Raw genomic sequence first — 24,516 nt, forward strand, 5'->3', positions numbered from 1 at the left:
CCTCTCTGAACTCAGTCTCAACTCTGACTCAACCCTCTCTGAACTTGGTCTTGACTCGACTCAACCCTCTCTGAACTCGGTCTCGAATCGGACTCAACCCTCTCTGAACTTGGTCTCGACTCGGACCCAACCCTCTCTGAACTTGGTCTCAACTCGGACCCAACCCTCTCTGAACTCAGTCTCAACTCTGACTCAACCCTCTCTGAACTTGGTCTTGACTCGACTCAACCCTCTCTGAACTCGGTCTCGAATCGGACTCAACCCTCTCTGAACTCAGTATTGACTTGGACTCAATCCTCTCTGAACTTGGTCTCAACTTGGACTCAACCCACTCTGAACTTGGTCTACACACTGACTCAACCCTCTTTGAACTCAGTCTCGCCCTGGACTCGACCCTCTCTGTCCTCGGTCTCGACTCGGATTCGACCCTCTCTGAACTCAGTTTCGCCCTGGACTCGACCCTCTCTGACCTCGGTCTCGACTCGGACTCGACCCTCTCTGAACTCGTTCTTGACTCTGTCTCGGCCCTTTTTGAACTCATTCTCGATGCAGACTCGACCCTCTCTGAACTCTGTCTCGACTCAGACTCGAATGAGCTGGTCATGACTACAACACTGGCTGGTACATTTTCTCTATTTGCTCTCCAATGTTAGGTGTGGCAATGGTTTATGCATGTATGTGGCTGTTTAATATGCCTGTTTTTGTTCTTGTGTTTTATTTATTTATAATATCACCATTGGCATCATCCCACCACAGACTGTACCACTGAATGAATCCCAATCAGATGTTTGGAAAGAACATCATGCATCTCAATGTTTTGTGCCAACAGAATTGTAAGCATATGCACTTTATCCAGTTGTCATAACTGTGCCTTAACTGATCCTGCCAAATCAGCCTCATTATGAATTCTAGAGAGAACATTAACAAATGGAATACACAAACATGATAGTTGAGCGCAATTTAAAATTCTCTTGCACATTGGAAGAGTGAATTTGAAATGTATAGTGTCACATATCCCTGGCTGTGTGACCAGATGTTAGATATAGATATAAATATGATGGCTCATAAATTACGTTTGAATGGCAGACCTTTTTCAAGTGTCAGAAAGTTCCAGAGAAGTCGTTTTACATTTTTAATGTCAAATCACAATTTTGGTGTTTAAGCGACTGGGGGAAATGTGTGTGATGTGAAAAAAATCATATCTCATTCATGACAGGTGTCTAGAAATGTACATCTGAAGTCAAGCAAACGATCGGATTATCAACTCGTCCCTGGTGTTGATGGAACTAACATACACCAAAAATCGACACTTTCATACCTGTGGTTTTCTTCAGATAAGGTTGGCCTGAACCCAGAGTAGCCTATTAATTAGGTAAATTATCTGTGCTCCTCCCGATAAATAAAACAAATAAAACATAATTTCAAGTAGTCTTGCATGCATGAATTAGACCAACGTTTTTTTTGTGAACATAGAAAGCATCATGGTCATGCATTTTAAAAATTCATTACATTACAGTTTCCGCCCATTTTCGCACACATCCGCCTCCTGACGCTCCATTCGAATAGTGTATGTTTTCAATCACTGTACAATCACTAACAAGCGCTTACCCATACATCCGATATTTTTTCTAAACTCATAACACTGACTCACACCTACAAAACACAATTGGCCAAATGGATAATTTTCTTCTCAAAAGCACATTTTGTTAAATATATACTAACTCTTAATTTTAAAATAGAACACATCTTTCTCTGCACACAATAATTTTACCAAAACATTGGAAATCTCTCAAAATGTAATTATTCTGTCAAAGAATAATTTTGACTTTTACAAGATACATGCAGTCAATTAAAGTATACCAGGTTTCAAAATACTGGCTCAAAAACTGCATAGACTTTTATGTCTCAGTTTTACAGGCATTAGTATGCAAAACATGCAGTCCACCATTTTTACACTAAATTTCTTGGTTGGGGACTGTATGTCAACATGTAAAGTAATGTTCGCATTCAAAAGCATTACAGTAAAAACCAAATTAGTTTTTTTTTCTTTCCCTTTACTATTTACTACAGGAGGTACAGTTGGAATACGGTAGAAAAGAAAAAATGTTTTACAGTATTGCTTACAGTGAACAAAATACGCATGTAACACACAAGAGCATTCTGAACAAAATTGAAAAACAGCAAAATGCCCAGATAATTAGGGGTGTGGACCACAAAATAACTGTATCTAATCTCTGCGATCTTCAGGGTTAGGCCACGTTTTCATCAACATCACATCTGATTTCATTCAAAGGTATTATGCACCTGGGATAAAAACGCTTGGTATGTCCACACTTGGATCCTGCACCTCTCACTGCACCTCTCACACTGTTCCTGCACCTCTCTCTGCATCTCTCACTCCTCCTCTCACTGCACCTTTCACTGCACCTTTCACTGCATCTCTCACTGCACCTCTCACTGCGTCTCTCACTGCACCTTTCACTGCATCTCTCACCGCTCCTCTCACTGCATCTCTCCCTGCTCCTGCACCTCTTACTGCACCTCTCACTGCATCTCTCACTGCTCCTCTCTGTGCATCTCTCCCTGCTCCTGCACCTCTTAATGCACCTCTTTCTGCACCTCTCATGGCTCCTGCACCTCTCTCTGCATCTCTCTCTGTACCTCTCACTGCTCCTGCATCTCTCTCTGCATCTCTCACTGCATCTCTCACTGCTCCTGCACCTCTTTCTGCATCTCTCACTGCTCCTGCACATCTCTCTGTATCTCTCACTGTTCCTGCACCCATCTCTGCATCTCTCACTGCTCCTGCACCTCTCTCTGTATCTCTCACTGCTCCTGCACCTCTCTCTGCATCTCTCACTGCTCCTGCACCTCTCTCTGCATCTCTCACTGCTCCTGCACCTCTCTCTGCATCTCTCACTGCTCCTGCACCTCTCACTGCATCTCTCACTGCTCCTGCACCTCTCTCTGCATCTCTCACTGCTCCTGCACCTCTCACTGCACATCTCACTGCTCCTGCACATCTCTCTGCATCTCTCACTTCTCCTGCACCTATCTCTGCATCTCTCACTGCTCCTGCACCTCTCTCTGTACCCCTCACTGCTCCTGCACCTCTCTCTGTATCTCTCACTGCTCCTGCACCTCTCACTGCATCTCTCACTGCTCCTGACCTCTTTCTGCATCTCTCACTGCTCCTGCACATCTCTCTGCATCTCTCACTGCTCCTGCACCTCTCTCTGCATCTCCCACTGCTCATGCACCTCTCTCTGTATCTCTCACTGTTCCTGCACCTCTCTCTGTACCTCTCACTACTCCTGCACCTCTCACTGTATCTCTCACTGCTCCTGCCCCTCTCTCTGTATCTCTCACTGCTCCTGCACCTCTCTCTGTATCTCTCACTGCTCCTGCACCTCTCTCTGCATCTCTCACTGTTCCTGCACCTCTCTCTGTATCTCTCACTGCTCCTGCACCTCTCACTGCACCTCTCTCTGCATCTCTCACTTCTCCTGCACCTCTCTCTGTATCTCTCACTGCTCCTGCACCTCTCTCTGCATGTCTCATTGCTCCTGCACCTCTCTCTGCATCTCTCACTGCTCCTGCACCTCTCTCTGTATCTCTCACTGCTCCTGCACCTCTCTCTGCATCTCTCACTACTCTTGCACCTCTCTCTGCATCTCTCACTGCTCCTGCACCTCTCTCTGCATCTCTCACTGCTCCTGCACCTCTCTCTGCATCTCTCACTGCTCCTGCACCTCTCACTGCATCTCTCACTGCTCCTGCACCTCTCTCTGCATCTCTCACTGCTCCTGCATCTCTCTCTGTACCTCTCACTGCTCCTGCACCTCTCACTGCATCTCTCACTGCTCCTGCACCTCTCTCTGCATCTCTCACTGCTCCTGCACCTCTCTCTGTACCTCTCACTGCTCCTGCACCTCTCACTGCATCTCTCTCTGCATCTCTCACTACTCTTGCACCTCTCTCTGCATCTCTCACTGCTCCTGCATCTCTCACTGCATCTCTCACTGCATCTCTCACTGTTCCTGCACCTCTCTCTGCATCTCTCACTGCTCCTGCACCTCTCACTGCATCTCTCACTGCATCTCTCACTGCATCTCTCACTGTTCCTGCATCTCTCACTGCATCTCTCACTGCTCCTGCACCTCTCTCTGTATCTCTCACTGCTCCGGCACCTCTCTCTGTATCTCTCTCTCTGCATCTCTCACTGCTCCGGCATCTCTCTCTGTATCTCTCACTGCTCCGGCACCTCTCTCTGTATCTCTCTCTCTGCATCTCTCTCTCTGCATCTCTCACTGCTGCTGCACCTCTCTCTGTATCTCTCACTGCTCCTGCACCTCTCTCTGCATCTCTCACTGCTCCTGCACCTCTCTCTGCATCCCTCACTGCTCCTGCAACTCTCTCTGCATCTCTCACTGCTCCTGCACATCTCTCTGTACCTCTCTCTGCTCCGGCACCTCTCTCTGCATCTCTCACTGCTCCTGCACCTCTCTCTGCATCTCTCACTGCTCCGGCACCTATCTCTGTATCTCTCACTGCTCCTGCACCTCTCTCTGTATCTCTCACTGCTCCTGCACATCTCTCTGCATCTCTCACTGCTCCTGCACCTCTCTCTGCATCTCTCACTGCTCCTACACCTCTCTCTGCATCTCTCACTGCTCCTGCACCTCTCTCTGTATCTCTCACTGCTCCTGCATCTCTCTCTGCATCTATCACTGCTCCTGCACCTCTCTCTGCATCTCTCACTGCTCCGGCACCTCTCTCTGCATCTCTCACTGCTCCTGCACCTCTCTCTGTATCTCTCACTGCTCCGGCACCTCTCTCTGTATCTATCAGTTCTCCTGCACCTCTCTCTCTCCATCTGCATCTCTCACTGCTCCTGCACCTCTTTCTGCATCTCTCTCTGCATCTCTCACTGCACCTCTCACTGCTCCTGCATCTCTCTCTGCATCTCTCACTGCTCCTGCACCTCTCTCTGCATCTATCGCTGCTCCTGCACCTCTCTCTGCATCTCTCACTGCTCTGTCCCCTCTCACTGCATCTCTCACTGCTCCTGCATCTCTCACTGCATCTCTCACTGCTCCTGCACCTCTCTCTGCATCTCTCACTGCTCCTGCACCTCTCTCTGCATCTCTCGCTGCTCCTGCTCCTCTCTCTGCATCTATCGCTGCTCCTGCACCTCTCACTGCACCTCTCACTGCATCTATCACTGAATCTCTCACTGCTCCTGCACCTCTCACTGCATCTCTCACTGCTCCTGCATCTCTCACTGCATCTCTCACTGCTTCTGCACCTCTCTCTGCATCTCTCACTGCTCCTGCATCTCTCACTGCATCTCTCACTGCTCCTGCACCTCTCTCTGCATATCTCACTGCTCCTGCACCTCTCTCTGTATCTCTCACTGCTCCTGCACCTCTCTCTGCATATCTCACTGCTCCTGCACCTCTTTCTGCATATCTCACTGCTCCTGCACCTCTCACTGCATCTATCACTGCATCTCTCACTGCTCCTGCATCTCTCACTGCACCTCTCACTGCATCTCTCACTGCTCCTGCATCTCTCTCTGCAAAACTTTCACTGCTCCTGCACCTCTCTCTGCATCAGTCACTGCTCCTGCACCTCTCACTGCTCCTGCATCTCTGACTGCATCTCTTACTGCATCTCTCACTGCTCCTGCACCTCTCTCTGCATCGCTCACTGCTCCTGCACCTCTCACTGCTCCTGCATCTCTGACTGCATCTCTCACTGCACCTCTCACTGCTCCTGCACCTCTCTCTGCATCTCTCTCTGCATCTCTCACTGCTCCTGCACCTCTCTGGGCCCCCCTTGCTCTTTTTCTTCCTCGTCCAGACATTACAATTTTTGTCTTTTTCTGTTTCTGTTTCCAAAAACATTACTCCTCAAAGTCCTTCTTGTACTGTATGTGTGTCAATGTAATAGAGAAAAAAAACCTGTTACTCAGTCTAAGCCAGACTGGAATCAGCTGTGTGTCAATTTTTCAATTGTTTATTTATTATCAGCAGATATATTGTTTTTCAACTGTTATCATTGCAGAAGCAGTGTTTTTTATACTGTATCAAAGGTTTGGAATATTGTTTTTGCTATTGTGGGATGTTGTGTGTTAACATTCGTAAATGCTACAAAAACAATCCATAATTTTGTTGGGAGGTATAGCTTGTCTGTTAAGAAAATGTAAGCATTGTGGAAATGTGTTCACTCACTGCATATTGTGTGAAAACAACATGACATGTGAATGGTATGGCCACAAAAGACCAGTGCTGTGCTAATTGTGTATAGAGATTTGAAAATGTGACAACTGATTGGAAAAACACTTGTTAGCGACTGACAAAAACTGTAATAAAAATTAGTTAATATTACATTTATAATGTTGCATAAGATTTCACTTTCAAATAAATGCTGCTGTTTTGAACTTTCTTTTTATAAAATAATCTTTCTAAAAAAAAATTATATTAAGCAACAAATGTTTTCAACATGGATAAAAATAAGAAATGTTTACACCAAATCAGCATATTAGAATGATTTTTAATTAGAAGGTTCATGTGACATCAAATTACTTTTTTTTTCAAATAAGTTTAGCATTAGTTGCCGTAAGATATTTCTTTCAAGAAAATTACAAACATCTCAGTCCTTTTTACATCCATGTCAGTAAGTAAAATTATAAGTGTTAAAGTATTATTATAAGTTATATTTATGATTGTTTCGTTAAAAGTACTGTCAGAGAAACCTTTTTGCTTGCGTTAAGGTTTTGCTGCTCCATTGAACAGTGAATTTAGATTAATTGGTTAATAAAAAAGTTAAAATGCTGCAGTATAACCACACCAAAAGCCATTTGAGGCCATGGTAAAATGCAAATAGAGTAGATGTGGGAAGAAAAAAACAAACCCATACTTGAAGAAAAATCTTTGCCGTTATAGAAGGAGTAGTGGATGTTTGTCAGAATTATTCAGAAGTGGGATTTGCATGGCGCTTCCTCCCATGCTGCTTAGCCCTTCGTTCATTATCCCTCTGGGAATGGACCTGAATATTTTACTTCCACTGACAATTTCTTTCCATCCATCTTGACAAGCAATGTGATCTCTTTTCCAACCACCCTAAAATTTCCTGTCCTCAACTTATACAGAGGTCACATTACAGCTTGTCCATTACAGAAAGGAAATGATGGGATGATGGTGTCAAGCAGCTCAAGGGCTTATTCTCTGTCTACGCGGCAAAAGCTAACGAGACACTACTATTGGTCCATCAGTCACCCTAAACTCGCATGCCCACAATGACACACCAATCCCTCAAGAAGAAATGGAATTAAGTCACTATGGCATGTCTGTATAAGCCCTTGGCATCTTCATCCTTTGTAGTATCTTATGACAGTGATTTCGGTTGAACGATCACATTAATTTAAGCATTCAGGATTGAGAGCTTTTTGGTGCAAGACCCTGAGCTTAGATATCTTGAAACGAGACTGTCACTATATAGACTTGATCGCACGCGGCTCTGTGTTCATATTTTCGACTGAAGACAAAGTCCATAGCAATGGCTTAGTGTTGAAAGAGTACTGGAAGAAGATAATGAATAGGATCCCAGTTGCACTGTTAAGAACAGAACGTTTTTTTATCGAGTCTGTTCTGCTGTGGAAGTCCTGTCATTAGACTCTCCAGCGAACTCGTTCTTAGTGCACTTACTAGATTTTTCTGTTTGCCATTCTGACTGGCAGGATGGTGCCTGGCATCAATTTTCCTGACATTCAATTTTTGACAGTTGCACACCTCCAATGTGTGTGCATTCAAGTTTGGAAAAGAAGGAAGGGGAGATACACTGCAGACATGTCTCAGAATGATGGCATTTTGATAATTGCTTATGAGTTTCCCTATAATATGGTAGTCAGTAGCACAGCAGACACAGCGCAACGTGTCGTGTTATGTAAGTAAAGCGTGTGGATTAAATCAAATCTGTGGTGACAGATTTGTAAAACAGAGGTGATGCACTATTCTTTCTCTCATCTAGATGAAACAGTGGGGTTGCTTGGGATTTGGGATGTATGGGATGAGAGAAGAGAGGCTATAAAAAAGAGAATTAGGTCCTGTTCCTCTTAAGCTTTAAAAAGACCACAAAAGAAGCTGTCTAAACCGCATGCTGTGTGAGAGAGGCTCATATAAGATGGGAAAATAGACTTCCGCACAGATAATCTTCACTCATTTATCTCTATCACATTCGTTTAAGATGCATTTTCGGCATGTTTTTATATGTTCTTCAAAAATGTTATCTTTAGAAATTCCAGTTTTAATCTTATAAACATGAATTAATCTTATAAATCAGAAATGGTTTGAACTTTAAAGGAATTCTTTAAAAATGCTAATAGTATCATAGTCTGATTAAGAATAGAATAGAATAGAATAGAATAGAATAGAATAGAATAGAATAGAATAGAATAGAATAGAATAGAATAGAATAGAATAGAATAGAATAGAATAGAATAGAAATCCTCTTGAGGCCAGGAAAAAGTTCTTTGAATTTTATATTTATAAATATTATTACAATTTTTACACAAACTGCATTTATTTGAAATATACATTTGTGAAACTGTAAAAGTCTTTACTGTCACTTTTGATAAAACTGAATGCATTATTGCTAAATAAAACACAAAAATCAACCCCCAAACTATTTTTTTTAAATGTAATTTTTAAAGTGCAGGAACAATTTGAAATATGGGGTGACTCAAAAACATATTGCAGATTAATATCCAAAAACTGAAGATGGAGAGAACCAAAATATTCTGTCTAACCCATAAGGGAAAATCATTACAGGAGAAATGTGATTTGGGACAAAAAGAAGTTCTTTACTTTATCCACTATATCTTGTTATATAAATAGCTCAGTTTAGCTGATTCCTTACTTTTTTTACACATAAGCTTACCGGCTTATTTCTTTTTCTCGAAGTACCCGAGTTACCAAATGTTCACTCTGTGCAATCTGTACTGTGTTATTTCATCATCTGAGAAGATGTGTTCCTGTTTAGCCTAGCCAAGGGTCCTCCACTTGGAATGGAACACGATGGAATTGCAAAACACACTTGGGTAATGAAATGATCTCCTCCTGTGGTGGTGTGTGTAGAGGACTTCAGAGAGCCCTTACATCTGTGTAATCAAAGACACATCTGACTGAATATTAAGTGATCTGCAGTGGGGCGTCTCCTGTTTTCACCTAATGACATGTTTGTTCTCCACGCCCAAAACAAACACAAATTCACTTTCCGTCTATATCACTGATTGCATTTACATATTCAAATGTTCCCTCACTGCTTGCTGAGGTGAATCCAATTACTAGCAATGAACATCACCTGCTCATGAACATTGTTCATCATAAAAAATTCAACTGGTGACAAAGCTGATGCACTTCAGTCTGGAAGTTTGCTATCAGTGTATCCAATCCATCATAGGATAGTTTGACTTGCTGCATTATAGAAATAGTCTCTGAAACAGATGTCTATATTAATAAGTTTAATAAGTTAGTATGACTAGATCACTTTTTTTTTCTTTTTTTTTTGTGTGAACAGATCCCTTGATCATAAATGTAAAAAATAAATAATTTTATTTAATGAATAATATGAAATAAAATTTGAATAATATATGAATAATATTTTTAACACTTAAATAAATTGAACTTCAGAAATGTTTTACTTGTAGTGTGAGTGCTTGATAGAGCTTGACAGTAATTCTCAAGTCCTGTCTAAACTTTCAAGTCTGTTCGCAAACCGAAAAAACACAATGTGTCTCCGCACACAAAAATCTCTTCAGTGCTATTGTATGTCTTGAAAAGGCAAAAAAGTCCAGGGTGTTCAATGAAATGTTTGAAGATGTTCTTTGGGAGGATTGAAATTAATGTTGAACAAAGATGCAAATCAAAGCACTCTTCTTCAAATTATTAAAAAGCCTTAACCCAGTTAAAGCCAGTTAAATAAAGGCTCTTTAATAATTGAAGAAGAGTGCCTTGGATTTGCATCTTTGTTCAACATCTATTGTATGCCTTGTTTGTTTGATAGGCTATAGCTAGTTTGCTTTCAAGTTAGCTAGATAGAACTTCTCGCAGTGATTTGATATATGCAAGATGAGTTTGGAATTGTATCAGGTTGCAGAAAATATGTAAAATATGTAAAATATGTCAAAAATAAATCATTGTCCAATGCACTATAAACCCTAACACTCAGAATACTTAATTGGTTTGAGTAGGACAAACTTAAATGAAACAAATTAGATCTGTTAAATGAACTGTTATGAGTATTTTTTATTCTTTTGAGTTCACAGCACTGACATATTTCAAGTAAACGGAACAGAACAAAAAATGTAAAGTAAGGGATAATGTACACCCAGCCGGTTGTAAACCCCGACAGAGTGATCAGGACCCCGACGCGAAGCGGAGATTAAATATTTTATTAGCTCTTCTGCAAAAAAAAACCCAGTTCCGAACTGCTTTAAGCCTTTATCTATTGCTGCTAAATGTTGAAAAAGAATGCTGAAAGGGTTAGTTCACCCAAAAATGAAACCAAGCCTATGATTTACTCACCCTCAAGTCATTATAGGTGTATATGACATTCTTCTTCTTTCAGACAAATACAATCGGAGTTCTATTTAAAAAGTCCAGGCTAACGTTAATCCCAGCAGTAGTTGTAGTTGTTTTTGAAGTCCATAAAAAATGCAGCTGTCCGTCAAATAACGTGCTCCAAGCGGCTCCGATGGGTTAATAGAGCCTTCTGATTCGAATTGATGCGTTTGTGTAAGAAGAATATCCATATTTAAAACTTTATACAGGAAACCTTCCTTGAAGTCTTCCATTGTAACCCCTGTCCAGCGTTAAGCTTAGAAGTAGTACCGGTCAAGATAACTCGTAGTACCCGGATGGGCGGGTGTAATCGGGGAATAACGTACCCCTGGAAAGCGCGATTGACCAATCAGAATCAAGTATTTCACAGAGCCTTGTAATAATACATGATAATACCTCATCATACCTCATCATACGTTCATCTTCGGAACACAGTTTAAGATTTTTTATATTTAGTCCAAAAGCTCTGTTCCTCCAATGAAAGTGTATGCACACTATACTGTCCGTGTCCAGAAAGGTAATAAAAACATAATCTAAGTAGTCCATATGTGACATCAATTGGTTAGAATCTCTTAAAGCATCGAAAATACATTTTGGTCCTAAAATAACAAAAACTACGACTTTATTCAGCATTGTCTTCTCTTCCTTATTTGTTTTCAATCCACAAACAAAGATTTGAACGGTTATGAATCAGCAAATTGATTCATGATTCGGATCGCGTGTCAAACTGCCAAACTGATGAAATCACGTGACATTGGCAATCTAAATTTGATTTAGCAAATCAGTTACTTAAAAAAATGTTTAGTTAGTCCTTATAATATAACTTATTCGTGTTTACAGTGTGTTTTTTTATTATTTTTTTTTTTTTTGTAAATATAATTTATATTTAATTTTGCTTTTGTATAATTTTACACATATTTATTAATGTTTTATTATGGGATAGGCCTGCAAATTAGTTCAACACCTGTATATAATGTTTTAATAATGATTGGTCCATTTGGAAACTTAAACAAGACCTAGTATATGGTATAGATGGTGTCATTTCTGTATTTGCCCTTATACAGAGTGTGCATGTACAACAGTTTAATATTGATGTAATTTTCATCTTCCTGCCAGTGCAGCAGATGAACCCTTTTAATATTCCATCAGTGCACAGAACAATGTCAAAACTGTCTGTTTTTCACTGTGTGAACCGGTAAGAGTAATCAGGTTTTCACCAATTTACACAGAAAATGGAAATGACTGAATGTGAAAGTTATATCAAGCATGCAGTAATATGATTTTCTCCATTAACAAGGTGGAAGATTTAATTTCGGAGCTCTGATGAATAACTTAGCCTAACTAACAGATTTGATGGATTAGATTTTTATTTTTTTTATTTTTTTTAACATGTGCAGAGGGGTTCAAATTTAATGCAATGGCATAATGAGTCTATTGATCATTTAATTCCTTGGGTGGGTGTAGTGATTTTCATTTGTTTTAATTTTATATATTTTATTATATTTAAACTAAGGTGTACTCCTCAAGCCTTCTAGGTCTTTTACAGTAAGCTTGTCTGCACTGTTTATTTGCGCCATAAGGACATTTCCACTTGAGAGTTGTTAACGTAGGATTAAAAAACCAAGCAAGTTCTAAATCCCAAAGGGAACTGCAGTCAATAAAGCTTTCAAAAACAAACTGTTGAAAGCACTAATTTCCCAGAGGAGGTGAATTTGTTTGACAGTATTTTAAAGCGCACGTTCAGTTCCAAGTCAAGCATGATGTTCATTTTTGCGATACACTTGTTAATGCATCAGATTACAGAAGTACAATGTCTTATGAATGCTGTTGTTAACTTTATGGCACTTGAGCTAAATGCGTCCTCCTCTTGGCAACTAACTTTCATCTGTCATGTTTTTTCACTCTTAATTGACCAGCTTAATATAATTTGCCAATATATAGAAAGAGACACACCAAACTGCTTTACATAATATGGCTCATTTACTTCCCTTAATTTTTCTCAGAAGTCAGATTGTCATCTAACCTGCTGGCTGATAAATCCAGTTGTTTATCATGTGCCTCTGTGATTTTCCAGGCTTTAATAAGGGGGGTGTTTTATATGTTTTATTAAAGTAGCTTCTCATACTATTTTTATCAATTTCTTTCCACTTCCCCTTCCCCTCTGTATTCTGCTTCTAATGGGAATATGACTGGATAATTGATATGCTAACAATTTCTGTCACAGCAGACTTGCTTTGTTTGATGTAAAAGGCTCCTTTTACTTCTGCCCCGCAATTACTGTCTTTTCCCTGTATTTCTCAATGATGGCTCATCAAATAATAATTTTTACTTTGCAGGGGTTCATCTGTTAAATTTTGCTGTAGAATTGAAAAAATCCAACAGGGAGATGGTGGTGTTCCCATTGGATTGAGTTTAAAGCATCCTCAGCCACCTGGTGAATTAGTCATATGTCAGAAATTAGGAAAAATATATGCACTGTGGAGCTATTTTTTTTTTTTTTTAATGCTTTGTAAAACATGTATTTCATCCACAACTGTTATGCCCCAAAGAATATATAATAAAAAAAAAATGCATTGGATAAAAGCGTCAGCTCAGCTGTGAATAAATATAATCGAATACGTTTTCTTCTGAAAAATACATCTTATTTTTGATGTTATAAGTGTTCTGAAGTCCTTGAGTGGCATACAGTATAGCCTCCTATAACCCCAGTGAAAAATGATGTGGCTAATAAAAGCCATAGGCAATTGCTCCTAGCTGATGTGAATTTGATGACTATAGGATGTCCTTCTGAAAAGTAGGGGTGTCTCATGGCCAAATTTGCCCACTGGCCCCTGTCCTAGTAATCTGCATATACCATTTTGGCTTCATCACTCGGTCTCCTCTCCACCAATCAGGAGTGACACTCTAAAATATCAAGAGTGCAAAATAGACCCCCCCCCCCCCCCCCCCACCACACACACACACACACACACACACACACACTCATATACTAGTGCTAAATCTAAGGTTTTAGGTTACAATCTAAAATATCAAGAGTTCAAAACAGAAACACACGCACACATGTAAACACACACAAACCACAATATTATATGCACACAAATGAACTGGTGTGGCTGTAACAATATGGCAAAATTGAGCCAAAAGACTCAAATAAGAGGTTAAAATCAGATCAGACCCAGAGTTATAATGCTGCAATAAAACATAGCTGTTTATTTTGTTACATTTTTATTGAATTTAATGTTTTGTGTCCAATTTTTATCCTCTCTGCTCAGGTTTGAATGTAGTAAAATTAATGCAAAAATTGACGCCATATCAACACAAGAAAACAAATAAATAAATCTAAACCATGACAATAAATAGTCATTGAGAATGTCTAAGTATAAATTCAAATCCGCAATTTATGTCTAATAACAACACTAGAAAAGTTACATTTTCACTTTTGAAACCGTGAAGAAGCCAAGTGTGACCCCTAAATGAAGAGGACCAGAGGGTTAAGAGAAGCTTTAAAAAGCTCATGCTGTACGCAACATTATTCAGGTTCACAGCATCCCAGACACCAATATTTAAATGATTCATAAAAGTGAATCCCTGGACAACTGAGACTTTGCTGTCGAGATAAAGTCAGGATCATATTTCGGTTATCATAACACTGTGAGAATATATTAGCACCCTTTGTTGTTTGCTGTTGGTATCTGATAGGACGTTTGGACCCAGAAATGGTGGCATCATATGACGTCAGACTTAATGAAATGATAAATGCACCGATCATCTGAGCAGGGTCTGTATTGATATTATTTGGGAAATAATTAAATAAGTATTTATTTTGGAAAATTTGACAAATATTATTAATAATGTCAACAGTTTTGTTTGGTTTCCTCCTTTTATTTGATCCAGTTTCTGGAGCTACTCCCCAAATGCCCTGCATAAAAGTGTCCTCATGGATCACAGTCCGTTGAAACTGAAACATGAAACATGTCTTGACTCTTAAATAGGCTTTTGAGTTATATTTACATTCTGAAACCATAGCAAGTGATCGTTTTTGTGCATAATAATGAATGCATATGATCCGATAGCTCTTAAAACAGCATTTTAAAGCATGTCAGTATAGACGTAGATGAAATGTAAGTGACTGATCAAAACAACATTTCTTTGGATAGCACTTTTCACAATACACGTAGTTTGCGAAGCAGCTTTACAGAAAGTCTGTAATGCCTTTAAGTCATAAAGTCTTAACGTTAAGCAGAGCTAAGTGGTTTAATCAGGGAGCTGAGAGTCGTACGGATTAAATCACCTATTGGAGAGTAAACTGTGACAGGGAACCAAAAACTGCATTTTGCTGTTATCAGGGGACAATGAAATGAAATGATATGATATGATATGATATGATATGATATGATATGATATGATATGATATGATATGATATGATATGATATGATATGATATGATATGATATGATATGATATGATATGATATGATATGATATGATATGATGATATGATATGATATGATATATGATATGATATGATATGATATGATATGATATGATATGATATGATATGATATGATATATGATATGATATATGATATGATATGATATGATATGATATGATATGATATGATATGATATGATATGATATGATATGATATGATGTGATATGATATGATATATGATATGATATGATATGATATATGATATATGATATGATATGATATGATATATGATATGATATGATATGATATGATATGATATGATATGATATGATATGATATGATATGATATGATATGATATGATATGATATGATATGATATGATTGATATGATATGATATGATATGATATGATATGATATGATATGATATGATATGATATGATATGATATGATATGTTATGATATGATATGATATGATATGATATGATATGATATGATATGATATGATATGATATGATATGATATGATATGATATGATATGAGATTCAGGATTCAGTTCTTTTCTGGTTCAATAATCTGAACATCATTTGAACTCGACTCTGCTTCACTGATGAGGTGGACATAGATTTTGTGTCAGATTGGACGTGGCAGCAGACTTTGTGAGGTCAAACGTGGAAGACAGGGGTGTGCGCAGAATTTCGTCACATTTGGACACATTGTCATCCAGTCAACAAGTGTCTGGGATTTCAAGTACTCTCTTTCTTTGACTGATGCAATGGAACTGATGAAGATGGAAGTAAGTGTCAGTTTTCTGCTTTGGTTCTTTGTGGCAAAGCTGGTTTACAGCTGTGGGGATGTGTGTTCTTCAGTTAACTAATTATTAAGTGAAATATAATCTATTGAATCTTTGTTTGTGTATTCATTAAATATATAAATGCAAAGGCTTATTTTAAATAGGTATGACTATTCTTGTTTTATCAGTTTTTGTGCATTTTACAGTTGCATTTATTTAATGTTTATCGCATTATTTTAATGTTTTGTGTGTGTTTTACAGTGAGAGACCACAGCTGCCTTTTTACACATTAATTAACCACATTTTTTTAATTGTCCTTTGTCCACAAATTCAAGTGTGATTTTTTTAATATTACCATTGTAAAAAAAACAACAACAACACATAAATAATATCACATTAAAATGCTTTATGATAGTCTGTGCAAGATTGACAAAATGACAGGATGGCAAATAGACAAGTGCAAGAAACATAAAATAGTCTCATATTATTATTGTTGTTGTTGTCATTATTTGAATGGTGTTTGTTTTTCCTGATGTTTCCTAGATTTCTAGCATAGCCTTCATTGTTTTCAATGTGCATCATGATACTGGGTTGATATATGACTGAACTTTAGCTACTTTTATCCATATTATTTTGTGGGTCCTGCTGTACACCTGGCATTTTTTCTCTGAAATATAATAAGGCAAATTTGATTTTCTTTCTTTCTTTTTTTATGTTTTAATATATTTCTAAGAAATGTTTCACTTTGACTTTATATGGGTCCATTAGTTGACATTTATCAAAAAGCCTCAGTTTAGTGCATCAGTGCTGTAACTCAGTAAATGATGAAGAATCCATGGGTGAGTAATTTTGACAGGCAATATTTTACATGTTATTGCTGACACCCCCTCGATCAAACCCCTCATATGATCTCTCTTGCCTTCTCAAAGAAATACACAAACAAAACATGAAAAAATAAATAAATAATATATATATATATTTGTATATCTTATTGTATTGTGTTGAGTATGGTAGGAAAAGATTACAAAGCTGCTGTTTGCTCATGCATTTTTGAGATTACTAATCTCACTGGTTCTGATGATCTTAACACAAATTCCAAAGCCACTCATAATATATGGATCAATGCTGTGCAGCTCTTGATAGGGATGTTGTAGTCTGCCCTTTTTAAGAGAGTATGCATATATTCCTTTGATTTAAACTTCCCAATTATATATGAAAAGTAATATATTTGCTATAAATAAATTCTAATTTATATCATATATTTCAGAGAGGGAAGGAAATGCAAGCAGGTAGGATGCAATAGCATGAATACATTTCAGCGAGTGAGTGTGTGTGAATAGCAAACCAATCAGTTTTTTTTATTCTTCATTCTCTTTCTCTCAGATGTTCCTGTGCAGTTGTGGATTCTGTCCAGTCCTGTGACATGAGAGTGAGTGTGAAGCATTCAGACATACAGTACAGGTCTGCTTTCATTCTCCTTCAGCACTCACTGAGGCATGTCATCGTCACATTTCTCTTTGACCTGCCAAATACAGCGGCATTCATCTGGATAATAGGTGAGATTTCTCCCTGGATCGATCATGTAGCATCCTCAACACCTGTATGTCCATCAGAACTTAAATTACATCCATTTCTGTACTAGGCTTTTGACAGACACATGAAGTTTGATTCTAGAAGAATGAAAGTCACTCAGCCAAGGTCTCCGTGCTGATTGTACTTTAAAGCTTCATTTCCCCTCTTTTCTTTCCTGCTAGTTTTTCTGACTTACCTCAGCAATGTGGCCAAGCTGCCATTAATTTAAAAACAAATGGGGGGAAAAGTCACATTTTGATTGAAGATGTCCCAAAGGGTGCTCTCCAGTGGGATGAACTGTATAATACATCTTTCTCAATATGCTATTTAGTGTGACATTGGGATTTAGGACAGAACAGCAAGTCCTTGGAAGGCAGTAATGTTTCAACAGTTGTGTTTTTGCATACTAAAAGAATGACGGAAGATTGGCTTGCTTGTCTTCACCAAATTATTTCAGTTTTAAACAGGCATACTTAGACACACACTCAAATACTGTGTTTCACATAGCAAAATAAAGGCTAATGTTAAACACTAATTGATTCAGTCTTTAGTGCTAAATTGCGTGTAGTCTCCAAGTCATTGCGCTCTGCTTAGAAAAGTGATTTATACCTTATAACACCCTTGTGACAACTGCAGGATATTCCAGCATCTGATTTATGAGAAGACAGATTTGTGTGTATTTGTGTACATTGCCATTCAAAAGTTTGGGATCTGTTATGTAATGTGTTTGGAAGAAATCTGCTCACTGAAGATGAAAATAAATTTTAAAAATATATATACCTACAGATTTTTAATAACATTTTATCAAGTTTTAATTCATTTCAGTTAAGCAGAAATTGTCAGATCAGATTTAGACACTGCCCATAGTGAGTGTCCGTGATTGGTTTCATGAATCTTCATTTGCATTTATTCATTTAGCAGGTGCTTTTATTGAAACATAGACCTTACAGTGGAATTATCTAAAACTCTAATAAAAATGAGCATCTATTATTCACTAATAGACTAATGGATCTGATAAAAAAAGACTAGTGAGAATAGAAAACCGAGAGAAGGTACAGTCAGGCACAAGGCGTGCTGGGAAAACTCATCTGCTGGTGGAGGTGTCGGGACAGGTTGATACGAGAAGAATGTGTTGGTGTCACAGCTTCCTCTATCGCTAAACAACTGCAGCTAATAGAATAGAAACGGAAATAATCATTCTCACACAAAAATGTGCCTGAGCATCAATGATTTGCTTCCTCATAATTGAGTTTTCATTGATGTGTCTAAAAGCATTTGCCTTGAACGGATTTTAATTTCTTCAGCATGCCCAGAAACCACAGCTGTGATGAAGCTCCTTTGGAAATGTTCATCTCTCCCAGAGATTAGCTGCCCTGGAAAATCTGCTCTCTGGTTTGCATTTGGGAGAGTTTAAATGGGGTCAGTGTCAAACCACAATCAGTTCAACTTGGGGGATTTGGGGGTTGTTTGTCTGTTTTTTGTTTGCCTGGAACAGATAACAGCGTTACTATAGGTGCCTGCAAACTCATGTTTGATCACAAATCATTTATGCTAAACTAAAACATATATATTTATACAAAATTTATATATACACTTTATTAAAGGCTCTAGGCCCAACAACAAGACATGCAACATAAAGAGAAGAAAACAAAAAACAAAACAAAATTAAAGCTGCAAGCAGTGATGATGGGCACAAGCCGATGGCACCACCACCCTTCAGGGCAACTGTGCCCGACAGGCAATATGCATTTAAACAGAAGAATATTTGAAAATCACTCAAATATTCCACATTTACCACAGCAGCTGTTGCCATTGTGACCACCTGCCACACCCATGCTGCCCATTTAAATATAGATTATATTTTTAAAGACATAGGATACAATAGGTCACTTTCTAATATGTGCAGTTATCTTTCGCAGCTCAAAATTGTGTAAGTCTAGAAGGCCAGTGTTTAATTCAAGATCTTTTTATATTTTTATTAACACAATTATTAAATTAATTATATAAAATATTGTCATTACCCTACAAATGAAGTTGAATTAATCTTATTAACTTTAGTAGTTGGTGCTGCTATGACCACGAACCACAACAGTCACATCTAAGAGATCAATTAAATTTAATTAATTAATTTCATGTCAGATGATGTCACGTCAATTTCAAATGAGCGCAGAATACCGTCCGAATGGTGATGTTGTATTATCCTAACACTTCTCTTCATGTGTTTTTGACCTACCTTAGCTACTGTTTGTTCACCAATCTTATGCAATTAAGCATGTTTCATTTCAATATTTATCCAATAAAAAAAAATGTTGAATACAAAATTAACAAATGGAGCCAAATCACAGAAACTGCAGCGATGATTTTAATATGTGTCGGGTAAGAGCTAGATGCGTGTCTAATTTGTATGTAAGTTTATTATAAAATGTATTATAAAACAAACTAGATTGGGTAAACCCAGCCTGATCTGCCGGTGATTTGATTTCGCCCGGCAACTCAGTCTGGAAACCGGTGGGTTCATTTCTACTGCTTCTGTTATACTTTTGAGGGAACCAATTACAGACTGGCTTATCCTCCTGTTGCGCTATTGGCGGGTTTAACATGATGACAGGTAGCGAAGCGATGGATGGATGCCTGTTGACACACACCACTTTTGGTCTGATTGGTTGAAGGACTATCCAACTGCATACAGATTAATTCGAATAATGCTCTTTTTTTAGAGCGTTTATCACGCCTCTTGTGCAGTAGAAAATACAGAGCATACTCCCCAGACCAATGATCAATTTTAAATTGAGCTTGATCTGGTGATAGCCAGACAACTTATAAACTAGAAAATAATGTGAATTTTCATTAATTTGAATTTTATCAGTAAATAATTATTTTAAAGACATATGTGTCAATGTGTCACCTTCTGTAAAGCCCATATATAGAAAACACACACACACACACACACACACACACACACACACACACACACACACACACACACACACACACACACACACACACACACACACACACACACACACACACACACACACACACACACACAGTCAATTATGCAATTACACATGCAATTTCAAGCATGTCTCAAAAACACCTAAAAAGATAATTAAACTTTGACACTTTGCCATGTGCAACAGAATTTAAAATATCAGGAATCTATTTGTCTGTCTAAATCTGTCATTTTTTCACATTAGACTGATGAAGTTTGAAGTAAATCGGGTGAAAATAAGACAGTGATTCAAAACATTTTCAAAAAGTGACACACTTACTGCTGCCAGTTGGTGGCACTATAACTTTGACTGAATATTGGCAGATGTCTTGGTCAGGACTCTTATCAAACATGTAAAGTTTGGGGCAGATTAGACATTGTATGCCTGAGTTATAACAAGTTCTTGTGTCATGGCAAAACATCAAAATTTCTGAGGCCGCCACGGACAGGCCCTTCAGCAAAAACTCAAGATCTTCACAATTTAACGTCACAAAGGCCTTTAGATTAGACTGTGCAAATATGATGTTGATATGATTAAATCTCTAGGAGGAGTTTTTTAAAGTACAACGTCTGGCCATGGCAAAAGTTGCACCAAACTACAAAAGAAAATTAAAAATATCTTACTTCCTGTTGGTTTTTCAGATTTGGTCTTTTTTGTAGGTATTGGGCTGTTGAATGCGTCTACTGAATTTTCATACTCATACGTGAAGCGTAGTGCGAATTACGCTTAATTGAAATTTTGCAGGTGGTGCTTTTGAACCATTTTGCCATGCCTAATTCTGAAACCCATATCAGATGTATATTTTCATCACTTCTGATGCGTGTGCAAAGTTTCATGAGTTCCCGTGCGTGTTTAGGCCTTTAAAAATGTAATTCATTTGGGAGAAGAAGAATGATGGACTGAGCAATTACAATAGGGTCCTCACACCTCAAGCCCTAATATCTGACTTCCTGTTGTTCGGAACTAATGACTGTAAATTGTTGTCCAGCTTAAAGAAAACAATATATATATACAGAGTTGTTGACTGAAGATAAAACTAACCCCGCACTTTTTACAAAAAAATGACACTACTTTCTCAAAAGCATCGATAAAGAATATTATAGTTTAATGTGTTGCCATGGCAACAATATTTACCACATTAAGGTGTGCTTACCAACTTTACATCTGCTATGTTTTGACATTATACTGATGAAGTATGAAGTCAATCGGGCAAAAATAAGATGGTGATTTCAAAGCGTTTTGAAAGTGACACACTTTCTGTTTATGTGATCGGCCTCCTACAACGAACACACCACTGAAGTTTCATCCAAATCAGTCAATGTACGCAGAATTTATAGCACTTTCTGTTTCCCTTTTCTTGCCATAAATTTGTCTTCTAGCCACGGCCAATTTGTTCGAGATATCAAAAATCTGCTCGCAATTTAGCATCCTCATGCCTTGACTTCATGCTGACCGAGTTTGGCACTGAGTCAATCGCCTAGGAATATATTAAATTCCAGAGTATGTGTTTTCCGAACACCCCATAATAGCTCACTTCCTGTTGGGCTGACGCATAAATTACAGCATGAAAGTCGTTTGGCCCAAAGAGATCTATATGTGTACCGAGTTTCATACATCTTCATGCAAGTGTGTTATATATATATATAGACCAAATTTTCCAACCCCACTTAAGGGGGCACTGTCGAGCCCACCTGCCACACCCGGATACCAGCCTTGGTCTGGCCATGAGGGCTACAGGTTCCAATGTGTGTGCAAAGTTTCAAGAGCTTTCGAGTATGATAAGGGCCCAAAAAGTGGCCGAATATTCAAAAAAACTAAATTGTCCTAAGAAAAACAATAGGGCTCTGCACCCTTTTAGGGTTTGGGCCCTAACAAGGCATAGATACATAAACACATACAGACATACTTTGATTCATGAGAGCCTTAACAGGCATCCATACCAATGTTTCTACAAATATGATTGATATCTGACTGAGCTGCACCAAGGGCTTGTAAAGCATCATTATTATAATACAGTTTTGAGACTCATCAAGCCAGTATATGAACTTAAACATTAGGTTCCTCAAGAGAGCCTGTAAAGTGCGTAGCCTTGAGTCACAAAAGAGCTTACTTGCACTGCTACTCCTGGGCTTTTTCAGCAGTATCCTCAGGCAGTCATTATATGCCACCTGAAGTTTGCGCAGGGTCTCTTTTTTGTAGCTGACCCACAATGGGGCTGCATTCGAAACAAGCTCACTTTCACATCATAAGAACATTGATGAAATTTCCGGACTAAAGTGTTTGCTTGGACATACAACATTCGTCTTTGCCTATACATTTCAGCATCATCTTCCATCTTGTCAGTGATGATGTGCCCAAGGTATTTCGTACAGTTAGATTCACAGAATGATTGCCCTGACATGTAAAACATTGGAAAATGCAGCTTCTTATCCTCCTTGGTCCTACATATCAATACAACACTTTTTTGCATTGTACTGTACATAAAACTCAACCCCATACTCAGAGCATATATCCAACAGCTGCTGGAACCCAACAGTGTTTCGTCCGGTTTCGAATGGCCTGCCCCAGCGGACAGTGGCATGTGCCACTAAAACTTGTGACCTGCCGATTGCATCATGTGCCACTGACAATTTTGTGGAACGTCACCGTATGTTGTGGCACCTCCAGTAGTGACTGACAGACGAGTTGAGCAGCTAGGCTACTGATATAATTTTGACATCAAATTAAATAAATAGCCTAATGTAATTTTGTTTGTACTGATTGTGTCAGTTTGTCATGGCACATATACCAGTTTAGTTTTGGCTACCAATATAAATGTATTTTAATATTCCAAAGGACACAGCTGACCTGTAAATCCTATGTAGACAAGACGAGTTATCAACTGTGTATTTACAATTTTACAATGTGTTTTAAATACTTAAAAACTCTTGCCGGGCCAATCACAAAGTGCATAGAGTCGGTGGGCGGGGCCATAATGACGACGGCCGAGTTGCATTTGCGTGCTTCTAGTAAACACAGAAACTGGCGAACGGCGGCAGTCTTTCGAATCAGCTTTGACCGCCACTCTGGAAGACTTGGAGTTAAGCTTTTCTCTGAGAAAAGAACAAAGAACGGCACTGAAGTCATTCTTAAAAAGGGAAGATGTGTTCGGAGTTTCGCTGACCGGATACGGTGAATGTTTAATCTATCAACAAGCTCTGTTTCACCTTCGTTGCTCTGGTTGGTGTAGCGTTATCCTATCGCGTGCAGAGGGTTTGAAAGACAACCGTTTATCCCGCCCCTCGGATTGAGCCCTGTCTATGGTGAGTTTCCAGACCAAACATCTTGATGTGGGTCTGGCTTGTCAGGCTAATATACAGGTCCTTCTCCAAAAATTTGCGATAAAATTTTTTGCGATAAAAATTTATGTGATAAAAGTTCATTATTTTCCATAATGTAATGATAAAAATTTAACTTTCATATATTTTAGATTCATTGCACACCAACTGAAATATTTTAAGTCTTTTATTGTTTTAATACTAATGATTTTGGCATACAGCTCATGAAAACCCAATATTTCGAAAAATCAGCATATATCATCCGACCAATAAAAGAAAAGTGTTTTTAATACAAAAAAAGTCAACCTTCAAATAATTATGTTCAGTTATGCACTCAATGTTTGGTCGGGAATCCTTTTGCAGAAATGACTGCTTCAATGCGGTGTGGCATGGAGGCGATCAGCCTGTGGCACTGCTGAGGTGTTATGGAGGCCCAGGATGCTTCGATAGCGGCCTTAAGCTCATCCAGAGTGTTGGGTCTTGCGTCTCTCAACTTTCTCTTCACAATATCCCACAGATTCTCTATGGGGTTCAGGTCAGGAGAGTTGGCAGGCCAATTTAGCGCAGTAATACCATGGTCAGTAAACCATTTACCAGTGGTTTTGGTACTGTGAGCAGGTGCCAGGTCGTGCTGAAAAATGAAATCTTCATCTCCATAAAGCTTTTCAGCAGATGGAAACATGAAGTGCTCCAAAATCTCCTGATAGCTAGCTGCATTGACCCTGCCCTTGATAAAACACAGTGGACCAACACCAGCAGCTGACATGGCACCCCAGACCATCACTG

The 24,516-nt window shown here is 38.7% G+C and overlaps 1 protein-coding gene across 1 annotated transcript; it reads right to left on the reverse strand.

Moving 5' to 3' along the window:
* Nucleotides 1-356: 356 nt before the first annotated feature.
* On the reverse strand, nucleotides 357-2,785 carry LOC137092076 (octapeptide-repeat protein T2-like). The gene is made up of 2 exons (XM_067456349.1): nucleotides 2,380-2,785; nucleotides 357-571 (listed from the first exon to the last, which is right to left on the reverse strand). Exons 1-2 carry the CDS (start codon nucleotides 2,783-2,785, stop codon nucleotides 357-359), a joined length of 621 nt encoding a protein of 206 aa, XP_067312450.1.
* Between the last annotated feature and the right edge of the window lie 21,731 nt (nucleotides 2,786-24,516).

The sequence above is a fragment of the Pseudorasbora parva genome, chromosome 11, assembly GCF_024679245.1.
Source record: "Pseudorasbora parva isolate DD20220531a chromosome 11, ASM2467924v1, whole genome shotgun sequence".
Lineage (NCBI taxonomy): Eukaryota > Metazoa > Chordata > Actinopteri > Cypriniformes > Gobionidae > Pseudorasbora > Pseudorasbora parva.

Coding starts and splice junctions, on each gene's coding strand:
- LOC137092076 (XM_067456349.1), bottom strand. CDS start 2,785: ATGGGTGCAGGAACAGTGAGAGATACAGAGAGATGTGCAGGAGCAGTG. Junction 572..2,379: donor AGTGAGAGATGCAGAGAGAG/GTGCAGGAACAG, acceptor GAGTCGAGACAG/AGTTCAGAGAGGGTCGAGTC.